The sequence below is a fragment of the Microcebus murinus genome, chromosome 4 (genome assembly GCF_040939455.1).
Source record: "Microcebus murinus isolate Inina chromosome 4, M.murinus_Inina_mat1.0, whole genome shotgun sequence".
In the NCBI taxonomy this organism is placed as follows: Eukaryota; Metazoa; Chordata; class Mammalia; order Primates; family Cheirogaleidae; genus Microcebus; species Microcebus murinus.
In genome coordinates, this window is record NC_134107.1 from 933,588 (window position 1) to 951,499 (window position 17,912).

The 17,912-nt window shown below is 37.1% G+C and overlaps 1 protein-coding gene across 1 annotated transcript in view; it reads left to right on the forward strand.

The window, feature by feature from the left end:
* The first annotated feature begins 250 nt into the window (after positions 1–250).
* LOC105867964 (uncharacterized) overlaps positions 251–17,912 on the forward strand; it is a 29,290-nt gene continuing 11,628 nt past the window's right edge. Inside the window, exons 1-7 of the mRNA XM_076001227.1 lie at positions 251–781; positions 3,251–3,321; positions 4,161–4,242; positions 6,472–6,545; positions 7,414–7,495; positions 9,711–9,781; positions 12,971–13,064. Coding sequence (XP_075857342.1) covers positions 679–781; positions 3,251–3,321; positions 4,161–4,242; positions 6,472–6,545; positions 7,414–7,495; positions 9,711–9,781; positions 12,971–13,064 — 577 coding nt within the window. The 5' untranslated portion in view covers positions 251–678. The remainder of the gene's footprint in view (positions 782–3,250; positions 3,322–4,160; positions 4,243–6,471; positions 6,546–7,413; positions 7,496–9,710; positions 9,782–12,970; positions 13,065–17,912) is intronic.

Sequence of the window (17,912 nt, forward strand, 5' to 3'; positions counted from 1 at the left end):
AAGGATTTCTGAAATTTTATTCCTTTCTTAATTTTTATGAACTCCTTATGTGAAAAGGAAGGTAACATAGAACTGATGCATATGGCTAAGCTATTCATATTTTGAAAATTTCACACTGATGGCCTTTAGTTGGACTCATATTTAATGAGTAATTATTCCCAAAGTTTTGAATTTTACATTTTCTATTGCCAGTCAGTAATGCCTAGGTTGAATGTGTTTCTTGCCTTGTCTCTTATTCCATTCAGTGTGTACATTCCGGGAGAGGATGGGCTCCTGAAGCCTTTGCCTGTGAAGAGAATCGTACCTCGCAGAATGGGGCCTTTGGTGATAGGGTGCACCATTGAATTGTAACTTATATTATGAGGAAATCAGTAAATGGTTTGAGAGTTATTTTTTCACCTGTCATTAGTGCATTTTAAGTATACTAGTGCATTATAAGTATACTATAAGTATACCTGGGCATTATAAGTATACTAGACCTGTACCTAGGCATGTAGTCTGTTAGGTACTTGACACTGTTTTATTATAGTATACAATTTGAATTAACATTTTAGGATTGGCTTTACTTCTTGACTGTTGTTGATTTTATCTACTAGTAATGTAAATTTTGCCTAGTCTCCACTTATTAACCTTGAGAAACAGTACAGAAATGCATTTGAGGTGTTGGCTATTGAAGATATGATGCACTTTGTTTCAAAGGCCACTGAACGTTTCCTCCCAGTGAGAGTTCCAAGTCCGAAAACAACTACACGCAAAAAGAGGCTACGAACATCCAGATCAGGTAAAATTTTCTGTTGTTATTTGGAGGTGAGGTCTCACTGTGCCACCCAGGCTGGTGTGCAATGGCCTGACCATGGCTCACTGCAACTTCAAACTCCTGGGCTGAAGAGGTCTGTCTGCCTCCATTAAGTTCCCAGTGTGCAATCCCTGTCTTTGTTAGGGAACTGACAGAGGTGAACTAGGAGACTGCATGATTTTTCCAGTGTTTCAAAGGCTTATTGGAATTCTCATTTGTACCTAGAGGAAGGCTTTATGGTAAATTGTCAGTCGTGTTTTAACTTTAGTTATTTCATCTTATGCTTATTATACTGATGATATTGAGACAGTGATAAGTTCTGATTAGCAGACTGCGTTTTTGGGCAAGGGGGTAGTTTTCCATGATTTTTGAAAACAGGAAAGTAATTTATCATCTGTTCATGACTCTTTGGTAGAGATAGTCTTTAAATAGTGATCCTGTGGCAGGTGCGGTGCCTCACGCCTGTAATCCTAGCACTCTGGGAGACCGAGGCGGGAGGATCGCTTAAGGTCAGGAGTTCAAGACCAGCCTGTGGCTCATGCCTGTAGTCCGTCCCAGCTACTCGGGAGGCTGAGGCAGAAGGATTACTTTAGCCCGGGAGTTTGAGGTTGCTGTGAGCTAGGCTGACTCCACCGCACTCTAGCTTGTGCAACAGAGTGAGATTCTGTCAATCAATCAATAAACAAACAGGTATCCTGAACCTTTTTGTCCTTAGGGTCATTTTGTAGTATTAAAAACTATTGTGCAGAATTAGTAGCACCTGGAATTAGCTGGATATCATGGCCATATACTTTGAAGATATGTTAGTATATATGTGTATGATCATAAATATTATATAGATTTTGTTTAATGTGAAAATTTTATAGATATGGTGTACACTGTATGTATCATTTAGCAGCTTTTTTTATTTGCCCAATGCTATGTAGTATTTTTGAGATCTATCCATAGTGACACATGTATCCATGATTTAATTTAAGTCCCTTATAATATTCCATGACATTGAATAAAGCAAATTCAACTAAACTCCCTCATGTGGATAAGAAGGGGAACAAATGGAAGTATAAATTATTGGGAATTCCTAGGAGCTTTTGTTGATCTTCATTAATATTTGCAATATTGTACACTAAAATGCAAAATGTAAAACCTATATTTATGCATTTAGGTGTTCAATTAAAATGCATGGTATAGAGGGCACTGATATTTTATATCTGAAATGTATCTGCAAACATTCATTTCAGGCCTGCCTTGCATTTCTTTTGCAATACTGTCTTGTATTTGATCTCTTTTCATTTCTCTTCATGCCTCCGGAATTCTGTCTCAGTGTAGTACTTAGAGTGATATCTCTCCAGGGCTAATAAAACGATGAGCCCTTCTTTGAATTATAAGTATCCAAGTACCTGACAATTTGATACAAAGCTTTCATAACCTGACCTCTGCCCACATCTCCATCATTAGCCCTCTCCCTGTGTGCCTTTTTCTGTGGCATTATTGAAAGGGGGAAAGCCCTTTTCACCAGAACCTCTATTTTAGACAGATGCATATGGTCTTTCAGGCTTGTCTCATTCTCCTGCTGCTTCCTGGCCTGCTCCCACTTTCTCCCGGCCTCTGTACCTTCTAATCAGGGCTTGCCTCAATTCTTCAGTCTCAGGTCTGGCCTCATCACTGGAAAAGCTATTTTCCTTTTTTATGCCTTTAAGCCCAATGAGAATATTTATTGAGCAAAAGATAGAAATTGTTTTTCCAAAGATGTTTTGGAGGGTTATTCCTCCAGTCCAGGAACAGAGGGGACAGCCATCGAAAGAAATGACAGACAGTTCAGGTGGAGAAGTTAGAGGAGAGAAATCAGTAAGTTCCTACGAGAGCCCTAAAGAAGGTGATGCCTGTTTATCTGGGGAAGGAGGCAGAATCAAGGAGGAAGTCACATAGTAGCCTTAGTCTTCAAGATGGAAGGAAATTTGTCATAATAGTGGAGGAAAGCATTTGCGATATAAGGAACAAGGTGTACACTCATAAAGCTAGAAAAAATAAGAGAAATTTTTGCAATCTTTACTGAGAACCACAAGTTCTGCATGTATTTAAAAGGTACTGTTAATGTTATGAAGTAGACAACAGTGCGCAGTGTTCCTTTATATGGTTTGTTATACCATACAATTTTCTTGTGTTTCTGGTGGGTATTTTTCATTTCTGTTGGTTGGATGAATTCGTGAGTGGATCTCGAAGATGCTTTTATGCCAGGTAGCTGGTGACATCTAGTGCCTCCCTTAGTGGTGTCTAGAAGTTTTACATAACTAGGAGAATTTTTAAACAAGTAACCATTCTGCTATACACTAAGCTTCATTTATACTTTCTCAATTTATACAATCAAAAATCTTTACTTTTCTGGTTTTATGAAGACTAAAGATTTTATGGATTGGTTCTAGTAGCTCATTTTAACTAAATCTGTGGAATTGACAGAAAATGAAGACTTTGTGACATCAGAGCAAGGGGAAGAAGAGCCCAAAGGACATGAAATTCCGGTGATACAGGTATAAGAAAATTATAATTAAATTTAATATTGTTTTCTTTCCATGACTAAGATGACACAGCACAAGGGACTTTTCCTTTTGGAATAGCATTTTAGAATGAATAAGTTATAATTGAATATTTAATATTAGATACCTTTTAAGTAGTAATACAACTCAACAGATTCTTAAACTGAATAGTAACTTATAGCTAATCTTTTCCCTTTGAGTAGAGGCAAAGGATTTCTGGAAGTTTTTTTCTTTAGTTTTTATAACCTCCTTACGTGATGAGGAAGGTAACATCAAGAACTGACACATAGTACTAAACAATCAAAATTATGAATGATTGGAGAGTGATGGCCATTGAGTTGGACTGAGGTCAAAAGAGTAAATCATTCCCAGTGTTTCAAAATGTACATTTTCATATTGCCAGTCAGCAATGCCTACGTTAAATATTTCCTCTGCCTGTGGTCTCTGATTCTCAATGGGCTCATGAAGCCTGTGGCTATGAAGGGAATTGTACCTCGCAGAATGGGGCCTTTGGTGATAGGATACACCAGTAAACATCTAACTTACTTCCATACAGGAAATCATGAAATGATATCAAAATTATGAAGTCCACTGTCATAAGTGGGTGTTAGGGTATAGTAGACTTGGATTGAAGGTCTGTGTCAGTACATAACACTGTCATGTTGTGTAATTTGCATAGAGATTTAAGGATTGGCTTATGTTTCTGAATGGTGTTGATTTCTGCTCCTAGTAATGTAAAGTTTTCATAGTCTCCAGGTATGAACCTTTAGAAATAGTGCTGAAATGCATTGTAAGGGGTAACTATTCAAGGTATGATACACTTTCTTTCAAAGCCCACCAAATGTGCCTTCGTTCCTGATGTTCCCTGTTGGACAATCAGTGGACAAAGAATAAAGGTACAACCAACCAGACCAGGTACGTTTTTTTGTTGTTGTTATTTAGAGACAAGGTCTTGAGGTATCACCCAGGCTGATGTGCAGTGGCCCAATCATGGCTCACTGTAGTGTAACCTCATACTCCTGGGCTAGAGGTCTTTCTGCCTCCATGAAGTTCCAAGTTTATAATCCCTGACTTTGTTCAGGAATTTAGGGAGGTGAATTAGGAGACTGCATGATTTTTCCAGTGTTTCAGTTACTTATTGGAATTCTGATCTTTACCAGAGGAATGCATTCTGCTAACAGGTCAGTCATGATTTACCTTTAGTTATTTTATCTTTTTGTCATTACATTGATGATATTTAGGGAGCTATATCTTGTGATTGTCAGACTGTATGTTGTGGGGGCTGGCAGGTATCCATGATTAATGAAAACAGGAAAGAAATGAATCATTTCTTAATGACTATTTGGTAGACAGTGTCTTAAAAACAGTGATCCTGAAACTTTGTGGCCTTAGGGTCCTTTTGTAGTATTAGAAAATATTGTGTGGAATGATGCAACACCTGGACTGAGGTGTATCGTTCTCATGCCCTCTCAAGATATGTTCCTATGTATATGTGTTGTTCTAAATATTATATACACTTTGTTTTCATGTCCCAAATTTTATATAAATAACATACACTGTATGTGTCTTTCTGCAACTTTTTCATTTCCTGCACATTATGTGATATGTTTGAGATCTATCTGTATTTACACAAGTATCCCTGGTTTAATTTATTTTCAGTTCCTTATAAGACTCCATCACATGAATATAACCAGATACTCTTTATGCAGATAAAAAAGGGCACAAATGGAAGTAAAATTATTGGAGATTCCTGACAGCTTTTGAATTAAGTGCTGTGTATGGTTTCATGTTCACAGTATTGTACACTAAAATGGAAAAAATGTAATACGAAGCCCAGATTTATGTATCAGTGTATTCAATTTAAATGCATGGTATGTGGGTCACTGATGTTTTGTATTTGAAATATTTCTGCAAACGTCATTCATTTCAGGCCTGCTTTGCCTTTCTTTTGCAATATTGCATTGTACTTTGTCTCTTTCCATTTCTTTATATGCCTCTGGAATTTCTTCTCCCTCTAGTAGAGGGCTGTTTCTCCAACACAGAGAAAATGATGAACCCTTCCTTGAATTATTAGTATCCTAGTACCTTCCACTTTCATATAAAGCTTTCATAACATGACTACTGCCCACGTCTTTATTGTTAGCCCTCTCCCTCGCTGCCTTTTCTGTGGCATTATGGAAAGGGGAAAAGCCGTTTTCACAGATCCCTCTATTTTAGACAGATGCATGTGCACTTTCAGGCTTCTTTCATTCTCTTGCTGTTCCTGGCCTGCTCGCACTTTCTCCTGGCCTCTGCACCTTTTAATCAGGCTAACCTCAGTCCTTAAGTCTCAGGTCTGGCCTCATCTCTGGGAAAGCCATTTTCCTTTTTATCCCTTTAAGCCCAGTGCAAGTGATTTTTGAGTGAAATAGATAAGAGTTTGTTTTTCCAAAGATGTTTTTGAGGGTTTTGCCCTACAGTCCAGAAGCAGAGGGGGACAGCCATGGAAAGAAATGCCTGATAGTTGAGGTGTGGAAGTTACAGTAGAGAAATCGGTCCTGGTGCAGCCCTAAGGAAGGAGAGGCCTGTTTATCTGGGGAAGCAGCCAGAAAGGAGGAGGACTTCACTGAGCAGCCTGACACTTAAAAAACGGAAGGAGATTTGTCAGAATAGCGGAGGAAAGCATTTCCAATATAAGGACCAGGGTGTATGCTGATATACATAGAGAAAGTCAGAGAAATTTTAGCAATCTTTATAGAGAACCCATATGCACTTCCTGTGGTTAAAAAGGTCCTGTTAATGTTATGAAGTAGACAACACTACACAGTATTCCTTCGTATGTTTCGCCATAAATAACAATTTCTTGTGTTTCTGATGGTTCTTTTTATTTCTGTTGGGTGGATGAATTTCCGAGTCAGTGTTTGAGATGTTTGTATGTCAGGTACCTGGTGACATCTAGTGCCTCCCTGAGTGCTCTCTTCAAATGTTAGATAACTGGAAGCATTTTTTTAAAAAAGTAAACATTGTGCTATCTATTAAGCTTCATTTACATTCTCTGAATTTATAACAGCCAAAAATCTTTAATTTTCTATATATTTTTATGAAGATTATAGCTTTTATAGCATTGCTATAAGCTCATTTTAACTAAATGTATGGATTTGACAGCAAAACAAGACTTTGACACCACATCAGAGCAAAAGGAAGAAGATACTAAAGGAAGTGAAATTAGTGAGACACTGGTATGAGAAAATTATATATAAATTACTTGTTTAATATTGTTTTCTTTGTATTACTAACATGATACAGCAGAAGAGACTTTTTTCTTTAGAACAGAATTTTAGCACCAATTGGCGGTAATTTAATATTTCATTTAAAAAATCTTTTAAGTAGTAATAAAACTCAGAACATTCTTAAAGTGAATAGTAAGTTAAGGCTAATTATTGCCGTTGGAATAGAGGCAAAGGATTTCTGAAATTTTGTTCGTTCCTTACTTTTTATAACTTCCTTACGTGAAAAGGAAAGTAACATAGAACTGACACATAGGACTAAGCAATTCAAATTATGAAAAATTTCACACTGATGGCCTTTAGTTGGACTCATATTTAATGAGTAATGATTCCCAAAGTTTCAAAGTTTACATTTGCTATTGCTGGTCAGTAATGCCTAGGTTGAATGTGTCCCTGCCTTGTGGTCTCTGATTCCCTTCAGTGTGTACATTGAGGGAGACCATGGGCACCTGTGCCTGTGAAGAGAATCATACCTCGCAGAATGGGGCCTTTGGTGGTAGGATGCACCATTGAATTGTAACTTATATTGTGAGGAAATCAGTTAATGGTTTGAGACTTATCTTGTCACCTGTCATTAGTGGGCATTATAGTATACTAGACCTGAACCTAAGCAAATAGTCTATTAGGTATTTGACACTGTCTTATTATGGTATAGAATTAGAATTAACATTTTAGGATTGACTTTCCTTTCTGGCTGGTGTCGATTTTATCTACTAGTAATGTAAAATTTGCCTAGTCTCCACTTACTAACCTTGAGAAACAGCACAAAAATGCATTGTAGGCATTGAGTATTGAAGATATGATGCACTTTGTTTCAAAGGACACTGAATGTTTCTTCCCAGTGAAAGTTTCAAGTCCGAAAACAGCTATACACAAAAAGAAGCTGCGAACATCCAGATCAGGTAAATTTTTGTGTTGTTATTTGGAGGCGAGGATTGGTAGTGTCACCCAGGCTGGTGTGCAGTGGCCTGACCATGGCTCACTGCAACTTCAAACTCTTGGATTGAAGAGGTCTGCCTGCTTCCATTAAGTTCCCAGTGTGCAATCCCTGTCTTTGTTAGGGAATTAACAGAGGTGAACTAGGAGACTGCATCATTTTTCCAATGTTTCAAATGCTTATTGGAATTCTCATCTCTACCTTGAGGAAGGCTTTATGCTAACGTGTCAGTCGTGTTTTAACTTTAGTTATTTTATCTTATGGTTATTACCCTGATGATATTGAGGCAGTCATAAGTTCTGATTAGCAGACTGTGTTTTCGGGAGGGGGAGGAGGTTTCCATGATTATTGAAAACACAAAAGTAATTTATCATCTGTTCCTGACTCTTTGGTAGACATAGTCTTTAAAACAGTGATCCTGAACCTTTTTGTTCTTAGGGTCCTTTTGTAATATTAAGAAATGTTGTGCAGAAGTAAGCAGCACGTGGAATTAGCTGGATATAATGGGCATGTACTTCGAAGATATGTTAGTACATATGTATATGGTCATAAATATTATATAGATTTTGTTATATACTAAACTTTTATAGAAATGGCGTACACTATATGTATTATTCAGCAGCTTTTTTATTTGCTCAATATTATGTAGTATTTTTGAGATCCATACATAGTGACACGTGTATTCGTGATTTAATGTATGTCCCTTATAATATTCCATGACATTGAATACACCACACTTAACTCCTTGAATGTGGATAAGAAGTGGAACAAATGGAAGTATAAATAATTTGGGATTCCTAGGACCTTTTGTTGATCTTTGTTAATATTTGCAATATTGTACACTAAAATCCAGAAAATGCAAAATGGAAACCCATATTTATCTATTTAGGTATTCAAATAAAATGCATGGTAGACAGGCCACTGATATTTTATATGTGAAATGTATCTGCAAATACTCATTCATTTCAGGCCAGCCTTGCCTTTCTTTTGCAATATTGCCTTGCACTTCGTGTCCTTATATTTCTTTATATGCCTCCAGAATTCCTACTCCCTGTAGTACTTAGAGGGATGTCTCTCCAGGGCAAATAAAATGATGAACCTTACTTGAATTATGAGTATCCAAGTTCCTGACAATTTCATATAAAGCTTTCGTAGCCTGACTTCTGCCCACATCTCTATCATTAGCCCTCTCTCTGTCTACATTTTTCTGTGATGTTATAAAAGGGGGAAAGCCCTTTCCACCAGTCCCTCTATTTTAGACAGATGCATATGCTGTTTCTGGCTTCTCTCATTCTCCTGCTGCTTCCTGGCCTGCTCTCACTTTCTCCCAGCCTCTCCACCTTCTAATCAGGCTCACCTCAGTCCTTAAGTCTCAGGTCAGGCCTGATCGCTGGAAAATCCATTTTCCTTTACACACCTTTAGTCACAGTGCCAATATTTATGAAGCTAAATAGATAGAGATTGTTTGTCTGAAGATGTTTTGAAGAATTATTCTCTCCAGTCCAGGAGCAGAGGGGACAGTCATGAAAAGAAATGAATGACAGTTCAGGTGGGGAAGTTAGAATAATCAGCAAGGTTGTACGAGAGCCCTAAGGAAAGAGTTGCCTGTTTATGTGGAGAAAGAGCCAGAATCAAGGAGGACTTCACTTAGCAGCCTTAATCTTAAAGGATGGAAGGGAATTTGTCATAATAGTGGAGGAAAGCATTTGCGATATAAGGAACAGGGCATACACGGTTAAAGGTAGAAAAAATAAGAGAAATGTTAGCATACTTTATTTAGAGCCATATGCTCCGTATGTGGCTAAAAAGGTATTGTTAATGTTGTGCAGTAGAGAACAGAACACAGTTTCCTTCATATGTTTTGCTATACTTTAATATTTTGCTTTGTTATTGATAGTTCTGTTCATTACTGTTGGGTGTATGAATTTGTGAATGGATCTGTGCGGACATCTAGTGCCTCCCCTAGTGGTTTCTTGAAGTTTTAGATAATTAGGAGCATTTTTTAAAGAAGTAAATATTCTGGTACAGATTACGTTTCATTTACACTTTCTCTACTTAGAGAAGCAAAACCAACAACAACAAAAAGAAGCAACTTTAAATTTCTGTCTTTTTAGGAAGATTGTAGCTCTTATGGAACTGTTCTAAGTAGCTCATTTTAACCAAATGTGTGGATTTTACAGCTCCAGGAGACTTTGTGGCAACATCACAGCAAGCGAAAGATCTTCAAACAAGTGAAAAGAACCATCCACAGGTATGAGAAAATTATATTTAAATTCCTGGTTTAATATTGTTTTTTTTTTCTTTTTGCATTAATAACATGACCCAGTACAAGGCACTTTTCCTTTTGCAATAGCATTTTAGGATCAATGGATCATAATTTAATCTTTGATGTTAAAATTATTGTAAGTAGTTGTAAAACTGAAAACATTTTTAAATTGAATAGCAACTTATGTCTAATCTTTATCCTTGGAAAAGAGACAAAGGATTTCTGGAATTTTGTTTGCTCTTTAATTTTATAAGCTCCTTACATGATAAGGAATGTAACACTGAGAACAGACTGTCAGTACTCAACAAACAAAATTATGAACAATTTCACAGTGATGGCCTTTGAGTTGGACTCATGTTAAAAGAGCAATCATTCCCAGTGTTTCTAAATTTACATTGTTATGTTGCCAGTCAGTAAGGCTAGGTTAAATATGTCTTCTGCATTGTCGTCTCTGATTTACTTCAGTGTTTACATTCATGCTTTTTTCTTACTGTTGTCTAAGCAAAGTTATTTTTCACATCCCAGTGATGTGTGAGTATGTAAATTTAGATTGAAGTTCTCCTGGTAAATTACAATTATTTTGGAAGTTTCTTTTCCTATATTTGATTGGTAATGAAAAATTATTTTGAAAACATGCATCCTGACAGAAAACAAAACTTTAGAGTCTCAACACATTAATCATCCACCTTTGCATATGAAGCATGTCTCAAGGAGTAGAAGTAAATAAGGATTGTGGTCAGCAGAGTGTATCTGTATGTTCATGACTTCTTTACGTCCAGAGTATGAGCAACTGTGAATCAAGCAAGGCAAAGTTGAGTGGAGAAATTAATTACCCCAAGATTTGGTGAATTTGTGAATAATACAAAACTCATGCTTGTCCTTCAGACAGGTCACTGGCGAATACTGCTTTGTGTACGGCATTGCTGTGGACATTGCTGCAGCATCGCCTCCTGAGTCAGGAAGCCTCAGAACAGTGTGTGAGAGCCCTGGTCAAAAGAAGAGGAAGGCAGGGCAAGTTTTTGCCAGTTAGAACCAAGATGGTGGAGGAACAGCACCCCTGCCACAAATATCCCTCCCCTTGTTTAGCCCGTTGCTTAAATGGAAAGACAATAGGACGCCAGGGCCAGTCCTGTTCTGCAGGGAGGGGCTGCGTCTCTTCTGTGTGTGGAGTAGATTTTGTAACTTTCTGTAGTTTTTGAATGAATCTCGATTTTACTTTATCTTGCTGGCTTGCTGCAGAATTCTTTGTTGTATGAAGCCAAGGACCCACTTGGGATTCAAGTGGCTCTCAGCTTTGGGAGTCACTTTCCTATGTCATCCTTAGGCAGAGATACTGCATGATAACTCTAAAGGAGGAATAAGCTTAAAGGGAACACCCTCTAGCTTGACAAAAAAGACATTTGAGTGTGAGGATAAAGACACACACTGAGAGCATCCATCTCTGTAGCACTCCAGGCATATCCTGAACCTAAGACCTCAGTCTTGGAAATGTCTTTTTATCTCATTCCTGCTTTGTGTCCCTAGAATGCTCTTGTCAGTGATCTTCTCAGCTGTATTTAAATGAAAATACATTATGCTGTGAAAATGATAACAACCCAGACAGACACTGAGCATGTTTTTAACAACGGCGAGGAAAAACTTTTAATGGTACAGACACTGTCAAAGAAGGGAAGTCAGAAGTTACACGTGAAATGAAAAAACACCAAGAGTTTCATATGGAAGTGACAAAAAATATGACCCCAACCACCAGTAGTTGGAAATTAGACATTGGAAATAGGCCTCAGTCTAGTGATCCAAAAGCCTTTTCAGTTCGTGGCTTACCAGCTGCAGAGAAATGAAGCACATGCTTCACACAAAAAGGCACAGTATTTCTGCTGTTACAGACACATATAAGAAGAGAAAACCAATATGTACATGCAGGAGTGTTCCCAAAGGCATTATTTGATAGGAACAATGCTAGTCATTATAAAATCATGAAAAGTGCGTTAGAAAATGCAAGTTCTTCTTCACCACGTAGTTACAGAACATTCTGAAATTTCAAAGAAATGAAATAAAAAAGTACATGTAAAAGAAGAGATACAGCAAGGTGTGCAAAGGTTTGAGGATGAGGTAGGTAAGATACATTTAGAGTTCCTGGCTTTTGAGAAAGGAAAAGTTCAAGTTCAAAAAGAGGTAGAAGGTTCACTTGCCACTACTCTGGTTTTTGCTTTATTGATTATCTGATTCATTCTAATTTTCTAATTATGCACATAGTGTTAATGACATCTGTTCACCATTTCACTCTTAACCTGAAATGACCAGAAAGCAGAAAGTGGGTTAAGTATCTTCATCATGATTTTTTGTCATCATTATATTGTGTAGAAAAGAAAATGTGTGCAAGGAAGTACCTGGCACATTATAGGTGCTTCAACAAGAAATGTTTTGATTCTTGTCTTTTTATTAAGCCTCCTGTACTTTCCTGGCATTATTTGTTAACTGGGAAAGAGTTATGTGCTATATGTACTATTTGGTTGCTTTTATTTGAACATAAGATAAAGGAAAGGTTTTGTTTTTCTTTCTTTGGTGTCCTTTATATTCAACCATTTTTTCCTATCCGTATAAATTTTATCAAAGAATATTTTTTCCCGGCCTTGTTTACCTAAATAAAGCAGCTTGGACAATGTTCAGCCTATCTTCAACATGACGTACTCCAGAGTTTCCCATTCTGCCAAGTATCTAGTTTTAACACTAAAAATATGTCTAGAATATTTTTCTAGAATATTTTCTAGAAAATATTTAATGCTGTAAGTATAACAGCCAGGTATTATATTTTTAAGAATGTTCTCTTATTTTTGGTGGGGAATACAAGTAGAGTTATGTATTTTGAAGCAATTTCATTTTTTAAATATGGGCACAAATTAATATTTTTCTGTGACTATGTTTCCTTTGCCCATCCATGCTCGGTTTCCAGAATCAATAGTGATGTGCTAATGAAAGATAAGCTTCATGTAGAGAGCATTGTTGAAGTCTTCTATTGGAATGTTTTGGTTTTCAATACCCGTTTCCCTTATTTATGAGTATAATTGATTTTACAGTAGAAAATTGAGATACTTTTCAAGAAAGTGATTAGGGAATCCTGATGGAACTTCTTCTTATAATTTAATTGAAACTGAATATCATTATTAATTTTAACAGAGTTTCTCAGAGAATCTTAAGCAGAAGGATCTTGGTGATTCTTCTGGGGCTGCCAATGCAAGAGAAAAAAAGACAGTAACTGAGGAAGCAGAAGGTAAGAAGCGTATTTCACTGAAAAAGTCATTTGTGAGAAAGGTTATTGAAACACATGAGCACTGACATAATCTACTAGACTAGGAAAATCACCTGTTAAATGCGTAGTCACAACAACAAGAAAAGAGAAGTGAAATGGTTGTATGTCTTATCAGGTGTCCACAACAGAGGGATGTGAGAGTGCCACAGAGGAAGTGAATTCTTAGTTCCATTTCAAGATAGTCTAACACAGGAGGAAAGGCTGAAAGTCAGGAAGGGGAAAGGAGAAAAAGAGGGAATGAAGAATGGGCAAGGCAGAGAGTACAGGAGGGAGTCCTTAAAGGGAAAGGGAACAGGTGTATATAATCCAGAGTGCTGAAATAAAATAATTCTTCCTTAATAAAAGGGTAGAGCCAGGCATTAGAATGGTGGGAAGAAAATCATGTGAGCTCCCAGCACCAACATGGGCCAGAGAAGCAGTGCAAAATTTCCCCGCTCTTCCTGTGTTCCTCACTGTTGGGAAGGCGTTAAGGATTGAGGCCCCTGATCAGGCAGAGCTATGTTCCATCTACCATAGAGGCATCGAAGCATATGTGGTCAGCCATAGGTGTATGTAATTTAATGTCATATAAAACGATGTTTCTTCATATCCTACAGTCATATAGTTCAAAATTAGGGAATTGGAAGGAAGAGAGTAGGGTTAGTTATGGAGAGATCGGGGAGGCTATATAGCCTCTTAAAAAGGCCATTAGAAACTTTCTGATTTGTACTGCCATTTCAGTTTGGAGAGATGTGATAGGAAGCAACTTGATGCTGGATTCTGAAGGGGTAAGTTCAGGTAAGGGAATGTGGAGGCACACTCAGTACAGACCAGAGCGCCTCAAACTTTAAGAAATCAGCTGGGCACCTTGTTAAAAACGCACCTTGTATGATTCAGTAGGTCTGGGATTCTGCTTTTGTAATACATCTTCAGGTGATGCTGATGGTGGTTGTCTTTGGACCACGCTGAGTAGCAAGGGTATAGACTGCTCTGTAGAGAAATCTGGTAGAAGAGCCATTGCTGAACCGTTCCACCATAGCAGAATCAAGGGAGAGCCTTATTTTGCTCTTATTTCTGAGCATGTTTGTAGCCATAGGGGAAAGAACAAACAAATGAAAACATCACAATTGCAGACATAAAATATTGCTGCTAAACAGAGAGAAAAGAAGTGGTGGAAATGATGTGTGAAAAGAATGGAGACCTCTGATTTGGAGATTGCTTTTGTAAAGGAAAAGGGATTGTGAGTGGGTACAGAGGGAGGAAAGAAAGAAGTTAGCTAGGCAATTTTGCAGTTGATGATGAGGACACTTGAGAGAACTCACTTCAGATGTATGCTGGAAATTTGCACTCACACGTCAGATTAGGTTATTGCTGCCCCAGAGATTACTGGAAGGAGAGGAGTGGTGGAATTGGGGTAAACCACCGTCATTCATTTCTCCTGTCTGTACCTGTTAGGCATCAAGATGTATACTAGTAAATCAAGCGAGATGTGATATTAATCAAATGTGATTAATTTGAATATGGAAGCATTGCTTTTTTTCCAGAAAACTATTTTTGTATATAAAATAGCTGTTTCCTAAATATCTTTACGACATTACCATAATATACCTTTGAAAAGTAATATTAGAAACTATAAAATTATATAGCGTATTTCTTGAACTTTGTTTTTATTTTCAATGAATACTTCATTGATTTGAAATATAAAGGTGTACCCTCCCTACATATCATTGACATGTGGGGTGTTGGTCTGTTGGATAGTCCCTTGTTGTTTGGTTTTACCTTTTTGTTGTATTGTTTTTTTAAGAGTTGTGAGGTATTTTTTTTAACGTGATTACACTGGTGTGTATCTGTTGTGCTAATTTTTTACAGTGTTGTCCTGAGTATTTTGTGCAGGGCAAGTCTGGACATGGCAAATTCCCTCAGTGTTTGCTTGTCTGGAAAACACTTAATTTCTCCATCAGTTGTGAAACTTTGTTTTGCACGTTACAACATTCAAGGCTTGCGGTTGTTCTATTTAAGTTAATTGAAGATGGGATCCCATTCCCTTCTGGTGTGTTTCATTAAAGATATATGTTGACTTCAGCTATCAACCTGATTATTTATTCCTTCAGGGTCATGATTTGCTCCTCTGATCAAAGATCACTGTTCACATTGGTATGTGTGTACTTTGCTATTTGAGTTATTTTCATTGAAACATAATCTCACTTTTAAAATATTAATTGTAATGGATTATTTTCTTGACAAGCACCTGGATTCGATTGGCTAAGATTTTGTTGAGAATTTTTGCATCTATATTCATAAGGGATATTGGTCTGTAGTTTTGTTTGTTTCTTTTTTTTTTTTGCATCCTTTCCCAGTTTTGGTATCAGGGTTATGTTCGCTTCATAAAATGTGTTGCGGAGGCTTCTATCCTTCTTGATGTTGTGGAATAATTTTTGCAGGATAGGCACCAATTCTTCTTTGTAGGTGTGGCAAAATTCGGGTGTGAAACCATGTGGTCCTGGACTTTTCTTTTTAGGAAGGTTTTTTATTGCTGTTTTAATTTCAGTACTTGATATTGGTCTGTTCAGGAATTCTATTTCTTTCTGGTTGAGCCTAGGGAGGCTGTGTGTTTCTAAGAAATTGTCCATTTCCTACACATTTTCCAGTTTGTGTGCATAGAGGTTTTTGTAGTATTCATAAATTATATCTTGTGTCTCCGTGGCATCAGTTGTAATTTCTCCTTTATGGTTCCTGATGGAGCTTATTAGAGATTTTTCTTTTCTGCTTTTTTTAGTCTAGCCAATGGCATGTTAATTTTGTTTATTTTTTCAAAGAGCCAACTTTTTGTTTTATTAATCTTCTGTATAGTTTCCTTGTTGTCAATTTCATTTAGTTCTGCTTTGATCTTAATGATTTCATTTTTTCTGCTGGGTTTGGGGTTGGTCTGTTCTTCTTTTTCCAGCTCTTTGAGACGATTCATTAGGTTGTCTATTTGTGATCTTTTCAACTTTTGGATATAGGCATTTATGGAAATAAACTTTCCTCTCAGGACTACTTTAGCTGTGTCCTACTGGTTTTGGTAACTTGTGTCACCTTTGTCATTTAGTTCAAAGAATCTTTTGATTTCCATCTTTATTTCCTCGTTCATGAAGTGATCATTCAACAGAAGGTTGTTTAGTTTCCATGACTTTGTGTAGAAATGAGAACTCCTGTTAGGATTGATTTCTACATTTAATCCATTGTGGTCTTAAAAGATACATGGTATAATTTCTATTTTTTAAAATTGTTTGAGACATGCTTTGTGTCCCAGGATATGGTCAATCTTAGAGAATGATCCATGAGCTGATGAGAAGAACGTATATTCAGTGGTTTTGAGGTAGAATGTCCTGTAAATGTCAGTCAGGCCCATTTGTTCTAGAGTTCTGTTTAAGTCCATTATTTCTTTGTTGATTTTCTGTTTGGAGGATCTGTCCTTTGCTGTCAGTGGGGTGTTAAAGTCTCCAACTATTATGGTGTTGTCGTTTATCCATTTGTTTAGATCAAGTAGAGTTTGCTGTATGAATCTGGGTGCACCAAGATTGGGTGCATATATATTTAGAATTGTTATGTCTTCTTGGTGAACTGTACCCTTAACCATTATATAGTGATCTTCTTTGTCTTTTATTACTTTTGTTGATTTAAAAGCTAAGTTATCTGTAATCAGCACCGCCACGCCAGCTTTCTTTTGGCTTCCGTTTGCTTTAAATATTGTTCTCCACCCCTTTATCTTTAGTCTAATCACAACCAAGTGGGCTTCATCCCAGGGATGCAGGGATGGTTCAACATATGCAAATCTATAAATGTAATTCACCATATAAACAGAAGCAAAAATAAAGACCATATGATCCTCTCAATAGACGCAGAAAAAGCATTTGACAAAATTCGGCACCCTTTTATGATAAGAACGTTCAACAAAATAGGCATAGATGGGGCTTACCTAAAAATGATACAAGCCATATATGACAAATCCACAGCCAATATCATACTGAATGGGGAAAAATTAAAAGCATTCCCACTTAGAACTGGAACGTTGCCCACTCTCTCCACTTCTGTTCAACATAGTGCTGGAAGTCCTTGCTACAGCAATCAGACAAGAGAGTGGAATTAAGGGTGTCCAAATGGGAGCAGAAGAGATCAAACTCTCACTCTTTGCTGATGACATGATATTATACCTAGAAAACCCCAAGGATTCAACCAAGAGACTCCTTGATCTGATAAGTGAATTTGGTAAAGTCTCAGGATACAAAATCAATACACAGAAATCAGAGGCATTCATATACGCCAACAACAGTCCAAGTGAGAACCAAATCAAAGACTCAATTCCCTTCAAAATAGCAACAAAGAAAATAAAGTACCTAGGAATATATTTAACTAAGGAGGTAAAAGACTTCTACAGGGAGAACTATGAAACACTGATGAAAGAAATGGCAGAGGATGTAAACAGGTGGAAGAATATACCATGCTCACGGGTCAGCAGAATCAATGTTGTTAAAATGTCTATACTACCCAAAGCGACCTACAGAGTCAATGCAATCCCTATTAAAATACCATCATCATTTTTCACAGATACAGAAAAAATAATTTTATGCTTCATATGGAACCAGAGAAGACTCCGTATAGCAAAATCAATCCTAGGCAATAAAAACAAAATAGGAGATATCAAATTTACCAGATTTCAAACTATATTACAAGGCAATAATAATTAAAACAGCATTAAACTCGCACAAGAACAGGGACATTGACCAGTGGAACAGAACAGATAACCCAGATATAAAACCATCCTCATATAGCCAACTAATCTTCGACAAA